The sequence below is a fragment of the Schistocerca piceifrons genome, chromosome 2 (assembly GCF_021461385.2).
Source record: "Schistocerca piceifrons isolate TAMUIC-IGC-003096 chromosome 2, iqSchPice1.1, whole genome shotgun sequence".
Classification (NCBI taxonomy): Eukaryota; Metazoa; Arthropoda; class Insecta; order Orthoptera; family Acrididae; genus Schistocerca; species Schistocerca piceifrons.
In genome coordinates this window covers 703938475-703962244 of record NC_060139.1, presented here as the reverse complement: position 1 = coordinate 703962244, position 23770 = coordinate 703938475, and the positions used below count along the sequence as shown (strand labels likewise).

General features: G+C 41.8%; 1 protein-coding gene across 1 annotated transcript in view; it reads right to left on the bottom strand.

Moving 5' to 3' along the window:
* The window catches only part of LOC124775765 (limbic system-associated membrane protein-like), a 242770-nt gene that overhangs the window by 2312 nt on the left and 216688 nt on the right, over window positions 1–23770 (bottom strand). The window contains exon 10 of the mRNA XM_047250597.1: window positions 14102–14294. Coding sequence (XP_047106553.1) covers window positions 14102–14294 — 193 coding nt within the window. The remainder of the gene's footprint in view (window positions 1–14101; window positions 14295–23770) is intronic.

Genomic DNA, 23770 nt, shown 5'->3' with positions numbered 1-23770 from the left:
CAGAGTTCATAAATTGCAGCATTGTTCTCAGAGTTGACTGGGGACCTTCGGTTTGGAACCAAGTGGAGGACCTCAATCAAAGGCTTCATCAATTCTGTGACAGTCTTGGCTGCAGATTTCTAGACCTTCATGAGGATATGGGTATTTGTAGGACACCCTTTGGCAAGTCAGGGATGCACTACACAATGGAATCACTTACTCAGGTAGCAGAGTTTGCCAGTCAGTACGCAGCAAGGGAAGTCAAACAGCGTTCAGAATAAATACACTTTGTTTGTAAAAATTTTACTAGTAAACTGTCGAAGTATTCATTATAAAGTTCCTGCATTTACTGCCCCCCAGGAAAGTTCTTGCACTCAGATTATTCTTGGGACTGAGAACTGACTGCAACCATTGTTGTTGTTGTTGTGGTCTTCAGTCCTGAGACTGGTTTGATGCAGCTCTCCATGCTACTCTATCCTGTGTAAGCTTCTTCATCTCCCAGTACTTACTGCAACCTACATCCGTCTGAATCTGCTTAGTGTATTCATCTCTTGGTCTCACTCCACACTGCCCTCCAAAGCTAAATTTGTGATCCCTTGATGCTTCAGAATATGTCCTATCAACCGGTCCCTTCTTTTTGTCAAGTTGTGCCACAAACTCCTCTTCTCCCCAATTCTATTCAGAACCTCCTTATTATTTATGTAATCTACCCATCTAATCTTCAGCATTCTTCTGTAGTACTACATTTTGAAAGCTTCTATTCTCTTCTTGCCCAAACTATTTATCGTCCATGTTTCACTTCCATACATGGCTACGCTCCATACAAATACTTTCAGAAACGACTTCCTGACACTTAAATCTATACTCGATGTTAACAAATTTCTCTTCTTCAGAAACGCTTTCCTTGTCATTGCCAGTCTACATTTGATATCCTCTCTACTTTGACCATCATCAGTTATTTTGCTCCCCAAATAGCAAAACTCCTTTACTGCTTTAAGTGTCTCATTTCCTAATCTAATTCACTCAGCGTCACCCGATTACATTCCATTATCCTCGTTTTGCTTTTCTTGATGTTCATCTTATATCCGCCTTTCAAGACTCTGTCTTTTCCGTTCAACTGCTCTTCCAAGCCCTTGCTGGCCCTGACAGAATTACAATGTCATCAGCGAACCTCAAAGTTTTTATTTCTTCTCCATGGATTTTAATACCTACTCCAAATGTTTCTTTTGTTTCCTTCACTGCTTGCTCAATATATACAGATTGAATAACATCGGGGAGAGGCTACAACCCTGTCTCACTCCCTTCCCAACCGCTGCTTCCCTTTCATGTCCCTCGGCTCATATAACTGCCATCTGGTTTCTGTACAAATTGTAAATAGCCTTTCGCTCCCTGTATTTTTCCCCTGCCACCTTTAGAATTTGAAAGAGAGTATTCCAGTCAACTTTCTCTAAGTCTACAAATGCTAGAAACGTAGGTTTGCCTTTCCTTAATCTTTCTTCAAAGATAAGTCGTAAGGTCAGTATTGCCTCATGTGTTCCAATATTTCTACGGAACCCAAACTGATCTTCCCCAAGGTCGGCCTCTACTAGTTTTTCCATTCGTCTGTAAAGAATTCGCGTTAGTATTTTGCAGCTGTGGCTCATTAAACTGATTGTTCAGTAATTTTCACATCTGTCAACACCTGCTTTCTTTGGAATTGGAAATATTATATTCTTGTTGAAGTCTGAGGGTATTTCACCTGTCTCATACATCTTGCTCACCAGATGGTAGAGTTTTGTCAGGACTGGCTCTCCCAATGCCGTCAGTAGTTCTAATGGAATGTTGTCTACTCCCAGGGCCTTGTTTCGACTCAGGTTGTTCAGCGCTCTTTCAAACTCTTCACGTAGTATTGTATCTCCCATTTCATCTTCATCTACATTCTGTTCCATTTCCAGAATACTGACCTCAAGTACGTCACCCTTGTATAGACCTTATATATACTCATTCCACCTTTCTGCTTTCCCTTCTTTGCTTAGAACTGGGTTTCCATCTGAGCTCTTGATATTCATACAAGTGGTTCTCTTTTCTCCAAAGGTCTCTTTAATTTTCCTGTAGGCGGTATCTATCTCACCCCTAGTGAGATAAGCCTCTACATCCTTACATTTGTCCCCTAGCCATCCCTGCTTAGCCATTTTGCGCTTCCTGTCGATCTCATTTTTGAGACGTTTGTATTCCTTTCTGCCTGCTTCATTTACTGCATTTTTATATTTTCTCCTTTCATCAATTAAATTCAATATTTCTTCTGTTACCCAAGGATTTCTACTAGCCTTCATCTTTTTACCTACTTGATCCTCTGCTGCTTTCACTACTTCATCCCTCAGAGCTACCCATTCTTCTTCTACTGTATTTCTTTGCCCCATTTGTGACAATTGTTCCCTTATGCTGTCTTTGAAACTTTGTATAACCTGGTTTAATCAATTTGTCCAGGTCCCATCTCCTTAAATTCCCACCTTTTTGCAGTTTCTTCAGTTTTAATCTACAGTTCATAACCAATAGATTGTGGTCAGAGTCCACATCTGCCCCCGGAAATGTCTTACAATTTAATACCTGGTTCCTAAATCTCTGTCTTACCATTATATAATCTATCTGATATCTTCTAGTATTTCCAGGATTGTACCATGTGTACAACCTTCTTTTATGATTCTTGAACCAAGTGTTAGCTATGATTAAGTTATGCTCTGTGCAAAATTCTACCAGAAGGCTTCCTCTTTCATTTCTTTCCCCCAATCCATATTCACCTACTATGTTTCCTTCTCTCCCTTTTCCTACTCTAGAATTCCAGTCACCCACGACTATTAAATTTTCATCTCCCTTCACTATCTAAATAATTTCTTTTATCTCATCATACATTTCATCAATTTCTTCATCAATTGCAGAGCTAGTCGGCATATAAACTTGTACTACTGTAGTAGGTGTGGGCTTCGTGTCTTTCTTGGCCACAATAATGCATTCACTATGCTGTTTGTAGTAGCTTACCCGCATTCCTATTGTTTTATTCATTATTAAACCTACTCCTGCATTACCCCTATTTGATTTTGTATTTATAACCCTGTATTCACCTGACCAAAAGTTTTGTTCCTCCTGCCAGCAAACTTAACTAATTCCCACTATATCTAACTTTAACCTATCAATTTCCCTTTTAAGTTTTCTAACCTACCTGCCTGATTAAGTGATCTGACATTCCACGCCCCGATCCGCAGAATGCCAATTTTCTTTCTCCTGATAACGTTGTCCTCTTGAGTAGTCCCCGCCCGGAGATCCGAATGAGGGACTATTTTACCTCCAGAATATTTTACCCAAGAGGATGCCATCATCATTTAACCATACAGTAAAGCTGCATCCCCTCAGGAAAAATTACGGCTGTGGTCCCCCTTGCTTTCAGCCGTTCGCAGTACCGGCACAGCAAGGCCATTTTGGTTAGTGTTACAAGGCCAGATCAGTCAATCATCCAGACTGTTGCCCCTGCAACTACTGAAAAGGCTGCTGCCCCTCTTCAGGAACCACACGTTTGTCTGGCCTCTCAACAGATACCCCTCCATTGTGGTTGCACCTACGGTATGGCCATCTCTATCGCTGAGGCACGCAAGCCTCCCCACCAACGGCAAGGTCCATGGTTCCTTTAAGAGGATCAGGCCCAATACACTCCCTATATTAATATGTTTTGAATATGGTAAGTCCTGTACTAGAAATCTTGTTAAAGCATGTGAAATTTCAACTCATGCTCTGTTTTTTTAGATAAGAATTAAACCAGTTAATTTCTAAGCTTCCTGTTCCTAATATTTCCAGTTTATGTAATATAATTCAGTGGTCAACATTGTCAAAATTCTATCACATAAACTAGAAATATTATGTAAATGAGGTGAAGCAAAAAGAAGCTTGAGTCTTCTCTGGAAAGCAGACATGCTAGTTGAGACAAAATATTTAACAAATCTACTGCTTCCATTTTAATCTGGCTTGGAGAACCATGAAAATAAGGCAAGAGAGATTAGAGTGCAAACCGAGGCGTACAAACCTTTATTTACTTCTCACTAGATATGCAAATAGGAACTAGCTAACACTGATGCAAAACACCCTCACCAAATAACATAAAATAGTTTGGAAAGTGTATATGATAATGGATTTATGTTGGTGAGGTGCACTATATGTAAAATTCTGATCCCTTTTGCATTTAACCAGGTTCCAGTAACTCCACACCTCTCACACCTGACAATATGATGGTCTGCCTACATGCAGTAACACTGCTGCCTGATAAAGTGCCAATGGAAAGTTAAAACCACAATAATTACCTTGTATTGTATGTCAACCGGGGGCGTAGAAATGACGGAGAGGCTCCATCCCCGCCGCAGCCACAGTGGTCCAAACACCACAACGACTACCGCAGTCCACTTCACCCCTCCGCCCCCCACCAAACCACTCTTTCAGGGTTTTTGTGCAGGTTGGCCCCCAGTGGACCCCTCCCCCCTCCTCCCAGTGGTGAATGTCTCACACCAGATGAGTGTAACTTCTATGTTTGCATGGTGGAGTAATGGTATTGTACGCATACGAGGAGAACTTGTCTGCACAGCAATCGTTGACATAGTGTAGCTGAGGCAGAATAAGGGGAACTAGTCTGATTTCACCAAGGCAGATGGAAAACCACCTAAAACCATCCACAGACTGACCAGCTGACCGGACCTTGGCACAAGTCCGCCAGGTGGATTCGTGCCGGGGACCAGGCACTCCTCCCCAGTCCGGAAAGCCATGCGTTAGACTGCACAGCTAACCAGGCGGGCATAATTACCTTACATTTTATATATGGTGCCAAAGAAAAGCCAAGTCACAATAGCTTAAATTGATGTAAGGTTAAGTGATGAGGTTCTCTAAGTAGCCATTCATATGTATTAATATAAAAATCCATGCCCTAGAAGTCAAATGATAAAAGAAAATGAAAACTTACTGTGAGTAACATCTGTTATATTTGAGAGCTGTACAAAAAAAAAAATAATAAATTCATATATAAAAATGAGAAAAACAATATATAAGAAAATCTTGTTACAATTGTTCTTTTATAACTAATTCAGAAGATTCAAACTGCACATGTATTTGAAAGGACCATCTTCTATATAGATGCATACAATTTTTATCTTTCATATGAATAAGAGATTCCATGTAGAAGCAATACGATATGCTACAGATCATGTTTTGGGATGACACCATTCATAGGGGCAGTGTGTACAAGATGCTGATCAAGATTACTGAAAATATAAATGTGCATGTGGCTGGGGCCTCCCATCAGGTAGATCAATTGCCTTATGCAATTCTTTTTAGTTGACACCACTTCAGCGACTTGTATGTTGATGGAGATAAAATGATGATGAAGACAGCACAACTAACCAGTCCTCCACCAGAGAAAATCTCCGACCCTGCCAGAAATCAAACCCGGGACCCTCATATGGCATTCTGCAGCACTTACTGCTCAGCTATGAAGGCAAACAAAGATTATTGAAATGAAAATCACCATTAAAGACATACAACACAACTGAAGGTCAGAAACTGTGATCATTGACAAGAATCATTTGAATGACAAATTTATTTGTACAGATTGACAAATCATGGTCCGCAAACTTGTTTGCAATCTTACACAGAAGAAGGAGAGCTTGTGATATAAAATGTGTGCAAAGGGTGTACTTCAGGAGTTGCTACCCAATTCAAGAGCAAGAAGCATTGAAGTGTGCTCTGATATGCTTGAAATGTTCAAAAAAATAAATAAGTAAAACTTATTGGTGACATGGCATGAAAAACTGATGCCTCTTCATATTCTTGAAATAAAATATAAGATCACAGAATATCTTCAAATCTCATTTCCTGGTTTTTAAGAAATTTGAGAGCCATCAATTGCATAAAGTCATTTTGATTGTCTTTCTTTGGCTGACAAGTGTGATTTATTATTTATTTATTTTTTTATTGGTACATCCATCCAATGAACATGAAGTGGTACATTAAGATAGCTTCTGAACTATCTGGAGGACCAGGCCACACAAAATCTAAAGGCAATCCCAGTTCACCATCATAATGCATGGTTGCACTCATCTTTGGTAACAAACTAGCTGATAGTTAATTGAGTTGGTCCATTGGCACGTATCCATAATACTACTACTTCCAATTGCTTGGCCCAGTGGGGGATAAGCTTGGGGACGATTATTTGTTGAACTAATTAGGTGAGAGTATTTGTGAGAAAATGGATGAAACATTCCACATTTAAATTTACTTTAAGAGGATTCAGAAGATGGGTCAATGATTTTACAAACACTGCTTTTATTTGAGACAATAAGAGGGGTTGATTTTGTGTTGAAGAAGAGTTACTGTAGATACATGTGCAATCTAGACATTCTACATCAATTGATAAAGGATCTATGACCACTTTTGCATTAGCTTCAGTAGGATTCTCATATGATACATGCATATGTTCCAATAGATGAATGATAAAAGCAAAGGCTATCTGTGGGCAGCAACAGGTATGACATTTTAAATTCTTTGGTGTCTCAGAACATATCTGGTATGTATTATTGCTTTTTGTGATGCTGTGATGGGAGACAGCATGCAAAAGGCACTGTGTTTCACTGCCAGTTTTACTCTAAAAATTCTGAGAGCCCATATTCTATTATGAATCAAGAAACATATTACTTCCTCAAAATTATAAATCTCAAATAATTATTGCAAAGGTGAAATAAGATGTATATTGATATGTGTTAGGGGTACGAACAATCTTTTTTCATACTCACTACTGTGAGTGGAACAGGAAAAGGGGAAAAATATTTCTGATACACCAACTACCCTCCACGGCACTCTGTACAGTGCTTGTGGAGTACAGCTATTGATGTAAAATTACTGCCATACCCTATACGCACACTGTGGGTGAGTACTAAAGGGTGGATACGTGAACAAGAAAAAAATATTCCTGTATTTTTCCTGGATCTCCCAGTTAAAAACACCCTTTTTCCCATGTGAAAACACACTTATTCCAAGATTAAAATACACTTGTTCCATGATAAGTGGCAGTGTAGTTTCCCTCAGATCAGTAAAAACATCAGTCCTTTGAATTGTAAAGGCTTTATACACAGCACTTTAGAAAACGAAACTCAACAAGGGGGGGATTTTTAAATTTGGAAAGATTTTTGATATGCAGCAACATGTATGCTACATATTTTCATATTACAATACACTGCATATTTTCATATTATTAAAGTATAAATTAAAATTCCACCAAAAACAGCATGTCAATTACTGAAGCATTGAAATAGAGATTGCAATGCACTTTTGTTAGCCAATCACAGCTCATGCCACGTGATCTCACCAGCCAATGACAGCAGATATTCAGAGCATAGGGCATGTGACGGGGTCAGCCAATAATAATATCACTGTTAAGTAGTGTGAACGCACAAATAGGAAAAGTTAATTGTTTAAATTAATGTATGTAGTGTAGCTACAAGAAAAGCTAAGCTTTCATGAACAATTTTGCTCTTGAAGATGAATAAGGCACAAGAAAAGCTAAGCTTTCACATATAATATTGATCTTTTTAGCATGTGTTACCCTTTAAGATACATCACACAAATGTGCTAGTAAAATTTTAAACAATGACATTAATGTCTGGTCATTTGGGCACAAAATTATTCGAAGTGGTTGGCACTCAAAGTGTTAAGTTTTAAACGAGAGTCAAACGCTCTGTGATTTAAGAAATTCATTGCACATTCTCACACGTAACATAATTCATCTTGCGTAAAAGGAAATTTCCTTTGAAAATAACTCTTTCCAAAGAACAGTTCGCAATATTTTCCCATGACCTCTTCGACATGTGTTCATTTAGCAGCTGCCAGAGAGCAACAGAAAACGAGCGTTACAGCACGTGGGCAGCTACGATAATGTAGGATGCCAGTATGTTCATACAAACATAGCATTAAGAGTTCTTACACGATGCCATAAAAGAAATAGGACATCAGAGGATACTCCAAGATCATAGGAATTTTGTAAACCATACTAAAATGCATAATTTAGCTTGAAGGACACATTCTTATGTCCAAATTTATAATTGAGTAAGCCCCAACCTGACACTAGCTTTTCAGTGCGCTTTTCGGTATGAAAATTGTCTTGGAGTGTCAGTACCATATTGTCTCACGTTTGGTTCTTTATTATGGCATAAAGCCATACATGCCAGAAGATGAAAATGTGCACTTGATATTCAGTGAACAGTTGAAATTAGCCAATAGTGTGGAATGAAACATTTTGTTTCTTATAAATTGACTGCATCTGTGGAAAATATTAACAAAAGCCACGGTCATTTAGCAAACTAAGAAATATGTTGTGACTCGCCAATCTTTCAAAGTGCCGCCGCGCAGTTACACGTGTGCTCTGGATGCAGCACTGTCTGCCAGTCATGCAGCAGCAGCGCCACCTAAGCGGCCAGCCAGCCAGTGGCCACTAGACTCGGACTCAGTTATGATTTGACTGTTAAAGTGTACACACGTCTTACTCTGTTTACTTGATCTGTGACTTTCATGTATTGCATCTTCCTTGAAATGTATTTGTTCAACTTGAAGTTATAACAATTGGCAATGAGGTAGTGATTTTTCTTTTCCATCATTGACCCACATGTTTCCATGGCTACTTTTGAGCAACTATTGCAAGGTCTCATAGAACAGCAAACGCTTCTCACAAATGCGATTCGTGATTTCATCGCGGCATCAAATGCGGGGTGTCTCTTGTCATTGTCTCTACCTCCTTTTCCTCCTTACGACGAGACGGTGGAAGACTGGTCTGATTACGAAAAACGTCTTCGATAGCACTTCTTGGCATTTCATGTCGCGGATGAACAAATATGTAAGTCTCTGTTCCTTTCGTGGATTTCACCTCAAATGTATCGGTTGTTGTCGCAATTGGCTCCTTTGAAAGATCCTGCGTCTTTGTCCTTTGCTGAAATGTGCTCACTTTTGTCCATCTATTTTCAAAAGCAAAAGCATGTGGTAGCCTCTCACGTTGCCTTTTATCGTTGTCAAAAACAACCAAATCAATCCTATCGCGCTTGGGCTGCTGAACTTCACGGCCTCAGTAGAAAGTGTCAATTTGTTACTGAAGTTCACAAAGAATCCTACACCGATTCCATGGTACAGGAGGCTATTATCCAATCGGCACCCGACAAAGAAGTTAGGCAACATGCCCTTCAGTTGGCAAATCTGACTCTAGATGAAGTCCTATCCATCGCTCAGTCTTTTGAAATTTCTTGCGCTGCTGGAGCGCAAATAGAGGCATGGGATGACGTTGGGGAAATACAACCTCTGTGCGATTTTGACGAAGCATGTGGCGTGTCCCCGCCGGTCGACGTGGCCGCAGTATGCTCCCAAGCACAGCCTCGGCCTAACCGAAAACAAACCTCTAAGAAACTGCAGCAAAACCTACGGCAACTTCCTTCATGTCTGTGGTGTTTTACAAAACATTCACAAGAAGAATGTCCACAATGTTGGGCCGCGTGTCACAAATGCAAAAAAAAAGGGTCATGTGTCATCCGTTTGCAAATCCGACCACATACATGATGTTCATGCACATAACGCTGATTCTGATTCTGTGTTGTCTGTCAATTGTACTTCTTCCCTTTCAGGGAAGTTATTCCTCACTGTCCAAATACTTGGTCGAGATGTTCGTATGCAGGTGGATACTGGTTCTGCTGCCACTATCATCAATTCTCTGACGTATCTTCAGTTGGGTTCTCCAATCCTGTCACCTGTCACTAGGCAATTACAGACTTACAATAAATAGATGATTTCTCTCTTGGGACAATTTGATGATGAGGTATCTTACAAATCTGTCGTTCACACTGTTCCCATATTTGTGGTCGACCATAATAACGTGGAGAATCTTTTTGGTTTCGATGTCTTTCACGTTTTTGGGTTCTCCATAGATGACTCTGTCAATATCGTCTCTGATGCTATTCCTTATGCTCAATTGGATTCCTTGTCGACGACATTTTCGTCCCTTTTTTCTCCTGGGTTAGGCCATGCAAATGGCTTTGAAGCTCATATCACGCTCAAACCCACTGCTCGGCCTAAGTTTTTTTGGGCTCTGCCCATTCCTGTGGCCCTTCGTGATCAGGTCAAATGGAAGCTGGATCGTCTCACTGCTTCAGGGGTCTTGCTTCCTGTCACTTCCAGTGAGTAGTCCTCTCCTGTCATTGTCGTTGCTAAGCCTAATGGTGATATTCGTCTCTGCGGCGATTTCAAAGCCACTGTAAATACTCAATGCCTTATTGACACTTACCCTATGCCTCGACCTGAAGAATTGTTCACTAAACTTGCTGGAGGCCAGTATTTTTCTAAACTTGACCTGTCAGAAGCTTATCATCAACTTCCTCTCAATGCTGCTTCCCGGCAGTTTCTGGTCCTTAACATGCCTTTCGGCCTCTATCAATATCAACAATTGCCATTCGGGGTTGCCAGTGCCCCTGCTCTCTTTCAGCGCTTTTTGGAACAATTATTTCTCACTGTCCCTGGGTGTATAAATCACATGGACGACATTGTTGTCACTGGCTCCACCACTGACGAACATCTTCAAAATATCCGCACACTTTTTCATGTCTTACAGACTGCCGGTCTTAAGTGTAATCTTCAGAAATCAAAATTTTTTCAGGCATCTATCACGTACTTTGGGTTTTAACTCTCTCGGGATGGTATTCGTCCACTTTAGCAAACTGTCACTGTGATCAATGCCCTTCCTCGCCCTGCATCTGTTAAGGAACTGCAGGCCTTCTTGGGGAAAATAGCGTACTATCACAAGTTTTTACCGTCTGCTGCTTCGGTGGCTCAGCTGTTGCATTGCCTGTTGCATAAAAACGTGCCTTTTCACTGGTCCGCGTCATGCGATGCGGCTTTCCAGAAATTGAAGACTATGCTGAAACAGGCCCCGTGCCTGGCTACTTATTGACCTGGCCAATATCTTGTTCTTGCTACGGACACCTCTCAATACGGGGTCGGTGCAGTCCTTGCGCACCATTTTTCTGACGGTTCTGAACAACCCATTGCTTATGCCTCCAAAATGCTCACGGATGCCCAACAAAAGTATTCTCAAATTGAAAAAGAAGCTTTGGCCATTATTTATGCTCATCATAAGTTTGGTGTTTTTCTCTATGGATCCAAATTTTATCTTGTTACGGATCGAAAACCACTTGTTTCCTTGTTTCATCCATCAACGTCACTTCCCGACAAGGCTGCACACTGCCTCCAGCGTTGGGCTCTTTACGTGTCTCGTTTCAATTATGTGATTCATTTCTGGCTGACGGCTCAACATGCGAATGCTGATGCACTGTCTCGCCTTCCCATGGGTCCTGATCCGGCATTCAATAGGGGCGAACTTTTGTGTTTCCACCTGGATGTTGCCGAGCAGCGGGTTGTGGACAGGTTCCCCATCACCGGGGACTGGCTGGCAGCTGCTACGGGTTCTGACCCTACCATCTCCCGGGTTTTAGGCCATATTCAGAAGGGTTGGCCAGATCGTCTGTCCACTAAGACTTCTGATCCGTTGCGGAGCTACTACGCTTTGCGTTACCGCCTTACGGCTAGGGATGGTGTTATCCTCCTTTCCACCGAAAATGCTTCGCCGCATGTTGTGGAACCTGCGTCTTTGCATGCTTCGGTCTTGCATCTCCTTCACCTAAGACACTGGGGTGTGTCTCGCACAAAATCTCTGGCGCACCGTGATGTGTACTGGCCCAGCATCGACTCTGAAATCGTACACATGGTCGCTGCCTGCGGTCCTTGTGTGTCACAGGCCGCCACCCCAAAGTCATCTTTGTCACCGTGGCCTTTGCCTGAGAAGCCCTGGGAGCGTATTTATGCTGACTTCGCGGGACCTTTTTAGGTACTTATTTGCTTCTCGTTATTGATGCCTACTCTAACTTTCCTTTAATTGTCTGTTGCACGTCGCCTACCACCATGGCAACCACCAATGCTCTAGCTCGCATTTCCTCTTCGGAAGGCCTTCCCTCTACTCTTGTTACTGATAATGGTCCGCAATTTGCCTCTTCCGATTTTGCAGACTTTTGTGCCCGTCACGGCGTCATGCATGTTACAGCCCCTCCGTTCCATCCACAGTCAAATGGTGCGGCTGAACGACTGGTCTGCACATTTAAGGCTCAGATGAGGAAACTCCTGACTTCTTCTGCTGATGATGATGCACTTCTCCAATTTTTGGCTTCTTGCCGTTTCACCCCATGGGCAACCACAGCCCGGCTGAGCTCTTACATGGCCGACAGCCCTGCATGCTATTTCATCTTCTGCGGCCTTCCACCTCATGGCCGCTGGTGCCTTCACTTGGCCGGTTCACCGCCGCCGACCTTGTATGGGTACGGGGATATGACAGGCGGCCAAAATGGAGTCCTGGCCGCATCTTACGACACCGTGGCCAACGCCTGTATGAAATCCAGATAGACACAGGTGTTGCAGTGCATCATTCGGACCAGCTTCGGCCTTGTGTGCCAGCAAAACCTGTTCTGGATGTCGCTACACCATCTTCGGCTCTACCTGATGCTCGGGATACTGGAATCTCTCATTACTCACTACACAGTCCTCTCACCATCATATCAGTGCCAGCACAAGAACTGACGCCACCAGGAGACGTGCCCATGCAGGAACCAGGTGACCATCATCTGTCGGAGCAACTCTACTCGCCTTCTTCTCCTAAGGACGCGGACACATCGCCCATGTCTCCTTGCCACAACGGGCAGATTGGTGCATGGGGCCCCAGCAAATTCGACCCCCATGTCTCCTGTCATCTCAACCAGTTATCATCGGGGACACTTCCGTCCGTACAGGAAGCCTCCTCCTCGAGACTTTACGGCCAGTTAAACAACACCTATGGACGTTAGCAATCTACAGGCCACCTCCATCAAGACCTGTGCAAAAACTTCAAAGGGGGGAAAAGTGTTGTGACTTGCTGATCTTTCAAAGTGCCGCCGCACAGTTACGCACATTCTCTACGTGCAGCGTTGTCTGCCAGTCATGCAGCAGCAGTGCCACCTAAGCGGCCAGCCAGTCAGCGGCCGCTAGATTCGGACTCAGTTATGATTTGACTGTTAAAGTGTACACACTTCTTACTCTGTTTACTTGATCTGTGACTTTCATGTATTGCGTCTTCCTTGAAATATGTTTGTTCAACTTGAAGTTATAACGTTGAAGTTCATTGTTGTACAAGGTGTTTAATGCTTGTCTGCCAAAAATGTGGAAATAAAATAAAATCAGAAAACTGAAACTAATAACATATTTTAGCCTTATGTAATTACATGAATGTATTTTAATTCACTTGATAGCTCCTGGCCACAGAAATTTCCTTTGTATTCATTTGATGTGTGAACTGTAAATGAAGAGAAAGCAACAAAATCAATAAATGTAAACGTGGGTGACTATCACCCTCACCACTACAAACCAGACTGCTCTGCACATGCACAAATCTGGCAGCTTAGCTGCACCAGAAAAATTTTTCTGGGTAGCATGACTGCTTCTTGCTACTGCTGCAGCCACACTTCAAGTACCCAGAAGTGGAAGGTACTCCTCATATGTAGCTCAACTGCACATGTGCATGAGCCTTCTGGCAACTGTTCAAAATGACTTAATGTAAACAGTTATGCTGTCACACTCATCAGAAGTAGTTTGCTTTTATGAAGTATTCTACTGTCGTTGTCCTAAAGCCTTTGATATATTTTGCTTTAGGCAGGCACTTGTGTGTGCACCAAGTTATTTTGTTGTAAATGGTGCATTTCCTTCACAACTTAAGTTTTATTTTGATTTTAATCTGTCGTTTACATTTTATTGCTGCAGTATTATTCTGTAGGAGTAGGATTCAGTGAAATTCTTTGTTGGACTATCAGTTCTCACCAGTCAAAATAACAAAAATTTAACGTAAGACTAAAACAATGAAAAATTCCCAGGTTTTTCCCAGTTTTATCCAGGATAAAAAATATTCCCCGGTTTTTCCGGATTTCCCAGTTGTCCTGGAGTGTATACATCCCTGTATTAAGGTCTCCCACTGCAAAGGGAGTACAAGGTTATGGAAAAGATACAGTACCTGATGCACCTTCTGTTCCAAACCTGAGCAGTTCAGATGGACTGCTCCACCCAAACTGGTTACGAGAGAGCAGCATTGCCTCATAAACTGTACCCAGCTGCAGTCCAGTCAGTGTGTAGGATTTGCTGTGTAAAGGTCCTCCTCTGTCAGCAGGAATCACAAGCTTTGTCCACTGTTGTCCCTTGGACTTTGGCTACAAGATAACATTGACAAAGATATAAATGTCACTGATATTGGTCATTCTTAAAACAATGTGCAATTGTAAAGTGTTTGTTGATTCCAACATCCCTGCCAAAGGAACATGAAACTGAACAGATAACTGTTTATGTAAAAGTGTGCATATTTCTGTGTCAGACATTTAAAAAAATGTCTGTTTTTAATGTAAAAAAGTATCATTGAATTTGACAGTATTAAACATGTTTTGGTACAGCATAACAACAGAATGTTTGTTACTGTTTACATGTATACATTTTTATTTATGATAGGAGATACATGTTACCTGGCATCAAAATCTGTATATTAAAAAAATGACACATCTCTTCAATTTCTCTCACAGGTTTTATGTAAATACCATATACTTAAAAATTGAGCAAAAGTAATTTTATAACACAAAACTCTGTTCCTTCAGGTTATCCAGAAAGTACTAACTCATATTTAAAAGTTCTCAGTGAAGAAAATAATAGTCATAATATTCATATTATCTGAGAGGTGTAGGGTTTCTGTAAACTGTGTTGTATTGTTGAATCCTAGTCAGTCAGGCAAAACTACATCAAGCCCACCAGTATCACCACTACATGATTCTATCCAAACCACCTTCTTATGATTATTCAAGAGGATGATCATATGTTATCCAGATGACAGCTAGCTGGTGACACAAAAACCATACAGAGCTTGCATCACTAGTTGTATATGTTAATTACTGGCTACATGCTCCCAGGTCAGTTGCTGTTGTATGGACTCATTTTAGTATAGCGAGTTTTTGTACCATTTAGTACACCTTCAAGCAGCAAAAATTTTACAACATTCAATATTTTTTTTCTCCTACCGTAGTAAACTTACAAGAATAGAAGTTGACACTCTAAAGCAATTATTTTTATGCCCTTTTACACTGGTTCTAGAATGTGGCTAGCATTTCTCTCATATCTGGAGTAGTTTAAAACTTTATAATTATCTGTTTAGTTTACTTTATTGACAAAATACTTGTTTACAAATTATGAATTTAGTTTTTTAATCACTGTAATATACTTCTAACTGAGAAGCTATTGAATAGAATGACCTGATTTCGCTCAATTCAGTTGATATTATATAGTTACATATGCCCAAAAAATTTGAAAGCTTACACTGTAATATACTTCTAACTGAGAAGCTATTCAATAGAATGACCCGATTTTGCTGAATTCAGTTGATGTTGTATGGTTAGAAAGGTCCAAAAAATTTGAAAGCTTTATCTTGTTTTTACTATTGCAATGCCTGTGTTATTCTGAATTCCGATGAAATGCTCCTTCAGACATGCATGCATGCTTTTAATTGTCAATATGAACAGCGATCAGCAGCATAATGTAAAGACAACAATGAAAATTGTTGCCAGACTGGGACTTGAACCTGGATTTCTCTCTTATTGTGAGTGATTGCCTTATCATTAGGCTATCCGAGCACGACTAATGGCCAAACCCAAACTTTCATATGTCATCAGCCATTTGTCTGCAACCTGTGCTCATACATCCATTACGTATTATCCTGTAAATGCATGACATTTTACATGAAAGTCACTTGCCTATGTCAGCAGATAGTACAATACCAGGCATGCATGTCTGAAGGAACATTGCAGAGAGTGATCACTCCACTGTACAGAATGCTTAATACATTGGTCTTGATACTTACACTATCTTTAAGACATTGGTATTTACACTGTTGTGATGTGTAATGAATAATGTCCAGTACCAACATTAATGTAGGTCATCCAAAGTACTGCCAGAAAGTACAAACTATGTATGATCATAAAACATACAGTAAGCAGTGAAATAAAGTTGCAACATTGTAAACCATAGATCTATCTGCTGTGGCAGATTTGGTGGCAACTCTGCTTTCCAGTGTGGCACAGTTGAATCAATATTAGCAATGGTTAAAATGTTTGTAGAAAGTAGTCCATTAAATACTCCATGGTTAGAAACCACTTGTAAGTTGAGATCACTAATTGCACTGTCCAAATCGCTATTCACTAATTGCACTGTCCAAATCGCTATTGGATTGTCCCAGTAGAACATTGTCTGTTGTTGCTGATATTGTACCTCATACTTAATCATCTGCTTGGTGTTCATCTTCTTGACAAAGTCACCACTGGTGGGAATGTTAATCCACAATAAAGGACATGCATATAATGGTCCAAATGAATAAATGAGATTTATTTAATGGTCAATATATAAATACAAAGCACAAGTTGTGAGCATGTCTGAGCAACATGCATGTTCAAAGGGCTCTGAACATAAGTTAAGAAACTCAAAGATATGTACTGTCTCTGTTAATGACCATGCTTTACAATCAAAATAATCTCACTGCCACAGCTTTAACTGTCTAAGAACAAATGTAATTTAAATTAGGAAGATCATGTATAGACATAGTGTTTTTAATGAGATAAGTATTGCATTGTGGCCATGTACGTTGCAACTGTGAATGCGCAGTTTGTATATCAGTGTCGACGGTGACAAACTGAATGAGGGCAGCTGCTTCACTCATTGGCATCACCACCTCTGTATGAGTGGCACCAGTGGCATGCTGCCGCCGTGGCATCCCTCTCTCATGCTTCCGCTGTATTTGGTGAAGGTTCCGCTCACTAACTGTGACAGTTATGCGTTATTGTACGATGAGCATTTCATGTGATCAGACTTGACCTAAATTAATATTCTTCAGTTAATGTTATGCTGTGTGTGTGTACTTCTGGTGCTAAGCTCACTTCCATTGTATATTTTGTTTGTTGTTGTTGTTGTTGTTGTAAATAAAGAACTGTAGATACAGTTTTTGGCAACAAGGTTGTTCATTTCCACATACATTCCATGAGTACAACGGATTCAGCATTGCTTCAGTTGTTACAACAACAGCAGCAGTTACTGCTTACACAGCAGCAACAGCAGTTTGAGTAATTCCAACAGCAGCTAGGTTTGCTTCATCAGTTGGTATGGATTTGAAATAGGCATGGGCCCTCCACATCTCTCCTCTACAGGCCGGAGTACTCACTCAGCTTTTCCACCATTCTAGGAAGCGAAGTAAGGATGGGACTTAAACAAGCACTGTCTGCAACAACATATCACAGTATTTCAGGTAGAGAACCCCTCTTTGCATAAGTCTTCCTTCTTGTCTTGGGTTTAGCCCAAAACACTTCATTTGCTTCAGAAACTGGCTCCATTGAAGGACTTAGCAGCATTTTCATTTTCTGAAGTATGTGAGTTGTTCAGTGCTTATTATCTTGAGAAAACTGACATTGTTGCTTCCCATATGGAGTTCCACCAGTGACAAAAGAAAAAAAGCCAGTTCTATCAGGCATTGGTGCCTGAACTCTTCAGTTTAAGTAGGAAGTGCAAATTTATTTGTGATCATTGTAAACAGCCCAATGCTGACTCTGATATGTGACATAACTGTCTATTCTGCTCCAGACATGAAGGTATGTCGTAAGGTCTTGCATTTAGAAGGTCCTACAGTATAGGAGGTTCTAGCTATCACCTAGGTATTTGAGATGTCATAGGCTGTGACAGAACAGTTTGAGGATATCATGGGCATGATGTGCATTTCCACAGCAAATGTGCAGTTCACTGATGCCCTCATCATGCTCATCTAGTTTGCACTGTTTGCTGTCAGATGGTGCTCCCTTTCGATGCAGATTCCCATCATGTTCTGATGTTTCCATGCACACACTTGTCATTGCTACCCGTACCAGCAGGCACAGTGTTTGGCTTGTCATACACATTGTCATGTGACAGCTGCTTGCCATAGCTGTTTGCACAGCGAGTCTTTTGTCGTGGACATAGAGTTTACCAAAGTCCAAAGTGTTACACCAGTGCACGGCCAGGAGCCGGGAATTCGCAACAAGATCTGTATTATGCTGCACATTAAACAACAGCCATTCTGTTTCCAGACTGACAGTGGGACCACTTTGTCTCTCATGAACCGTGAAACCTATCATTGCTTGGGTCATCTTGCTTTTTTCTCAACAGACTGCCATTTGGTCAGTAATGGCAAGCAGCCCACTCCTGTTCATGGCCAGTTCGAGGTCAACTTTGAGTATCAGCATGTCATGAGGGTGATAATGTTTTTGCTCATCAATATCGTGATGTCAGAAAATAATTTCATTCTTGATGCATTCACAGTTCTGTCAGGTGGTTCAGTTTGCGTGGTTTGCCTCCAGAGGAGTCTCATTCACTCTGCAATTGTTTCCTCATCCATCATTGGCTGGCAGTCATCAGTGACACAGTCCGCCTCAGCAGAGATTTGGATTTCCCCTGCATTGTTGTCCCTACAATACTGTGAGTTCACATACACTACTGGCCATTAAAATTGCTACACCAAGAAGAAATGCAGAAGATAAACGGGTATTCATTGGACAAATATGAGTATATTATACTAGAACCGACATGTGATTACATTTTCACACAATTTGGGTGCATAGATCCTGAGAAATCAGTACCCAGAACAACCACCTCTGGCCGCAATAACGGCCTTGATACGCCTGGGCATTGAGTCAAACAGAGCTTGGATGGCGTGTACAGGTACAGCTGCCCATGCAGCTTCAACACGATACCACAGTTCATCAAGAGTAGTGACTGGCGTATTGTGATGAGCCAGTTGCTCAACCACCATTGACCAGACGTTTTCAATTGATGAGAGATCTGGAGAATGTGCAGGCCAGGGCAGCAGTCGAACATTTTCTGTATCCAGAAAGGCCCGTACAGGACCTGCAACATGTGGTTGTGCATTATCCTGCTGAAATGTAGGGTTTTGCAGGGATCAAATGAAGGGTAGAGCCACGGCTTGTAACACATCTGAAAAGTAATGTCCACTGTTCAAAGTGCCGTCAATGCGAACAAGAGGTGACCGAGATGTGTAACCAATGGCACCCCATACCATCACGTTGGGTGATATGCCAGTATGACGATGATGAATACACGTTTCCAATGTGCGTTTACTGCGATGTTGCCAAGCACAGATGCAACCATCATGATGCTGTAAACAGAACTTGGATTCATCTGAAAAAATGACGTTCTGCCATTCGTGCACCCAGGTTTATCATTGAGTACACCATCGCAGGTGCTCCTGTCTGTGATGCAGCATCAAGGGTAACCGCAGCCATGGTCTCCGAGCTGATAGTCCATGCTGCTGCAAACGTCATCAAACTGTTCATGCAAATGGTTGTTGTCTTGCAAACGTCTCCATCTGTTGACACAGGGATCAAGACGTGGCTGCACGATTCGTTACAGCCATGCAGATAAGATGCCTGTCATCTCGACTGCTAGTGATACGAGGCCTTTGGGATCCAGCACAGCATTCCCTATTACCCTCTTGAACCCACCTTTTCCATATTCTGCTAACAGTCATTGAATCTCATCCAACGCGAGCAGCAGTGTCGTGATACGATAAGCTGCAATCACGATAGGCTACAATCCGACATTTATCAAAGTCGGGAACATGACGGTACGCGTTTCTACTCCTTACACAAGGCATCACAACGTTTCACCAGGCAACGCTGGTCTACTGCTGTTGGTGTATCACAAATTGGTTAGAGACTTTCCTCATGTCAGCACGTTGTAGGTGTCGCCACCAGTGCCAACCTTGTGTGAATGCTCTGAAAAGTTAATCATTTGCATATCACAGCATCTTCTTCCTGTCAGTTAAATTTCACATCTGTAGCACGTCATCTTCGTGGTGTAGCAATTTTATTGGCCAGTAGTGTACTTGGTCTGCTACACCATGGCCACTGGAACATGTTCTGCATGGAGGTCCATGCATGGCACTTTGTCTACTGGCCTGGTATTAATTCAAAAATTGAGAAAGTCATTTGTGGGTGTGACAGTGTGCTGAGCAGCAGGGAACAGTACCACATGCGTCACTTAGTGGGCCCTTTTGTAATTCCATGTGGCTGATAGTAATTGATGTGCAGTACAATTACCTATATGTACACACTCCACCATAATAGAAACCACAGTGTTGGTTCTCACCCAGGTTTTTGCAATTAACAGGCTATCCTGGATGATCATCTTTGTTTTATAGATTCTGCACTCACAACGGCATTATCCACCTCTCTTCCACTCCAATTTCCCTTGAGTCAAATGGGGAGATGGAGCGAATGGTGCACACATTTAAGACAGTTAAAAAGGGCTGGGCAGATTTTTATGCAGACTCAATGTTGCCTCTGTTTCTCAGCACCTAAAGGACCAACCCTCTCAATGATCACAGATCACCTGAGATCCTCCCTGGCCATCAGCCCTGGACACTGCTTCACCTGCTGTGTCCTGCACAGCAGCTTGAGGTGCATTTGCATCTTTCACATTACACCCCAGGCAACCCCATCTAATCGCGCACCTTCGGTCGGCAGCCTGGATGGGTGCCGGTGACAGTGTAAGTGGCAAGTGGTCAGTTGATGTTCTCTGTGGATTGCAGCAGGATGACCCTCTCCTGCCATTGAACCAGCTGTGTCCTCAGTGGGGCCCTAAACAGCCACATCCGCAGCCTCAGTAACCACTGATGGGGAGCCCTCCTGCAAGCACCATACCATGCCCAGGACCTGACAAACCTGGATGTGCCTCCATAAGATGTGTTGGTGGGTGACAGTGATGTTGAGATGCAGCTGTCAGCAGCACCAGACTCTCTGCTGATATACAACAGCAGCTGCCTGAATTCTGCCCTGCAGCAGCACCGGGTGGCCTCTTCCGAGTCATCACTACCTTTAACCATCACTGCTGATGCCACAGATTTTACATCACCACCACATCCCTGCTCTACACTGTGCCCATCTCACCAATGGCCATGCCACTTCCAGCCATATTCCCTGCCAAACTGGAGACAGCTGACACACCAGCCCCATGACAGCGATATCTCTTTGGACACCAATGAGTTGATGGAGACAAACACCATCAACCACCAGTTGCCATACAACAGCTGCTGCGAATGAAGCCACTGCCACTGCTGCCAGGTCATATGGGTGCAGCCCACAGTTTCCTCAGCCATGGCAACCAGTTGCCAGCAGCTCTGAATTGTTGGGCTTCTGCCTTCGTTCACCAGTGACTGTGGTTCTGGCTCCACAGAAGAGGGAAGGGATGGCCTTGTGTGCCCATATACACTGCCACCATGATTTCAAAACAAGGGTGCCTGCTTTACTCACTGGCAATGGCCACCATCGGACATGTGGTGCCAGTGGCATGCCATCACCACAACCTGCTCAGTTATGCTTCAGGCATGGTTTTTGCAAATTCTGGTTACAGGTTAGGACAGAGATATATTGTTGTATGATGAACACTGCATGTGATCAGACTCGACCTGGACTACTATTCTTCTGTTAATGTTCTCTTGTGATTGTATACTTCCAGTTCTCAGGTCACCACCACTGGATATGTTGTTGTAAATAAAGAACTGTAGATGATACATTACAAGTTTGATGTCGAGAGTAATGTGGTTTTTGTTGACCTTCAGAACATCTTTAATAATGTTCCACTAACTACAGACAGTAATGGAAAAAAGCTGAAAATGTCATATACATAATAACAGTATTTCAAAGTCTTTCTAATAACACACAAGTAGTAAAAGAGCTGAATGGGCACATCTGAATAGAATTTGGAACTAAGAAAGGATGAAGACAACATTGCAGGACCTCCTTTTGTCTTTTTAATATATGTCTGATTAGGTTCACACATTGGATAAAAATGAAGCCATGCCAACCCCATAGTACTGTTTAAATGAAGTGATGAGTTCACTCTTCCAAACGTACAAGAAATAGAGCAGTATCCTGTGTGATGTAAAACAGCTATACAGGGAATAGGCAAAATAATGTGAACACCTGTACTTTATTTGGGAATGATTTATTAATAAGGGGTAGGACTCCCACTTGCCCTTAATACAGTTGCGATTCTTCTTGGAATACTGGCAAACAATGGAATGTTATGCCACTCTTCAGTCAGAATCTCTTCTAACCCCTGTAGTGACAAGGGAGGTGGAAATCTGCTCCGGAGTCTGTGCTCCAATATCGCCCACATGGATTTGATAATGTTCAACTCCAGGGACTGTGCTGGCCCAGGAGGATGCTGCAGTTCAGTTGCATGCTCGTCATACCATGATTGTGCTGTACTGGGTGTGTGAAGTCCTGAAATATGGCATCATTGTTGTGGATAACATTTGAATCACAGAGCACATCTGATCACCTGAATTATTCACAAAATCTTTGGCTGTAACATGTCCTTTGAGAGTAATGATGGGACCAGCAGAATACCATGATATGGCTGCCCACACCATCAGACTTCCACCTTCATGCTTAACCATTGGAATCAAGCAATCAGGATTGTAGACTTCTTTTGGCATTCTCCAAATTCAAATCCAGCACAATGTTGTAAATAATGAAAACGTTGACTCGTCGGGCCATATGATGCGTTCCACTGATCATCTGTCCAGGATTTGAGCTCCTGACACCAGGTTTTATGCTTAGTTGCATTTGTTGTTGTCAGTAATGGTTGTGGTACAGCATTTTGCCCATAAATATTTGCTTTGTGGAGTTCTCGGTGGACAGTGTTGATAGATATGGGTCTTGAAGATGGCTATTGAGCTCTTCAGTCACTTTAGCGACTGAAGTTTTGTGTTGTTTTGACACAATTCATGTTAGTGTATGATAATCTCTGTCATTTAGTTTTGATATCCACCCACTACTATGTTTACACGATGCTGTCTTTCCATGTTTCGTGTATGCTGTCATGACAGTTCAGACAGTTGCTCTTGAAACATTGAATAAGTTGGCTGTCTTGGTTACTGATGCTCCAGCTAATTGGACCCCTGCAATCTGCCCTCTGTAGAACTCTGTTAGATCTTTCATTACGGTACACGTCAACCTCAGCCTCTGAACGCAAAGACAAAGTGTGCACTACTCATAAACAACCTGCACTGCTGCCTAGTCCATGCTGAACATGCACAGTCCAGTACAACATATGCCTTACCTGTGTTGTTGACCATCAAACACAACCATCCCATTACTGCCACTGTTCACATTGTTTTGCCTATACCCTGTATCATCAACTTAAAGCTGTAAATTTTCACAAAATATCGTCCCTTTAATTTGTTAGTTCTATTTCTATTCCCATACATAAAGACAAAAAATTTCTGATTTGTCTCAAACTAATATCAGAAATAGTTCTTTAAGTGTAATATGACATAGCAGGACCTCCTGTTGCCTTTTTAATATATGTGGGATTAGGTTCACACCTTGGATAAAGGTGAGGCCATACCAAATCTATGTAACATAGTAATGTTCAAATGAACTGATGTGTTCACTCTTCTGAATGTACAAGAAATGGAGAATTATCCTGAGTGCTGTAAAACAGATATAACGTCAACTTAAAGCTGTAAATTCTCACAAAATATTGTCCCTTTAATTTGTTAATTCTTCTTCTATCCCTTATATAAAGACAAAAATCTTTGATTTGC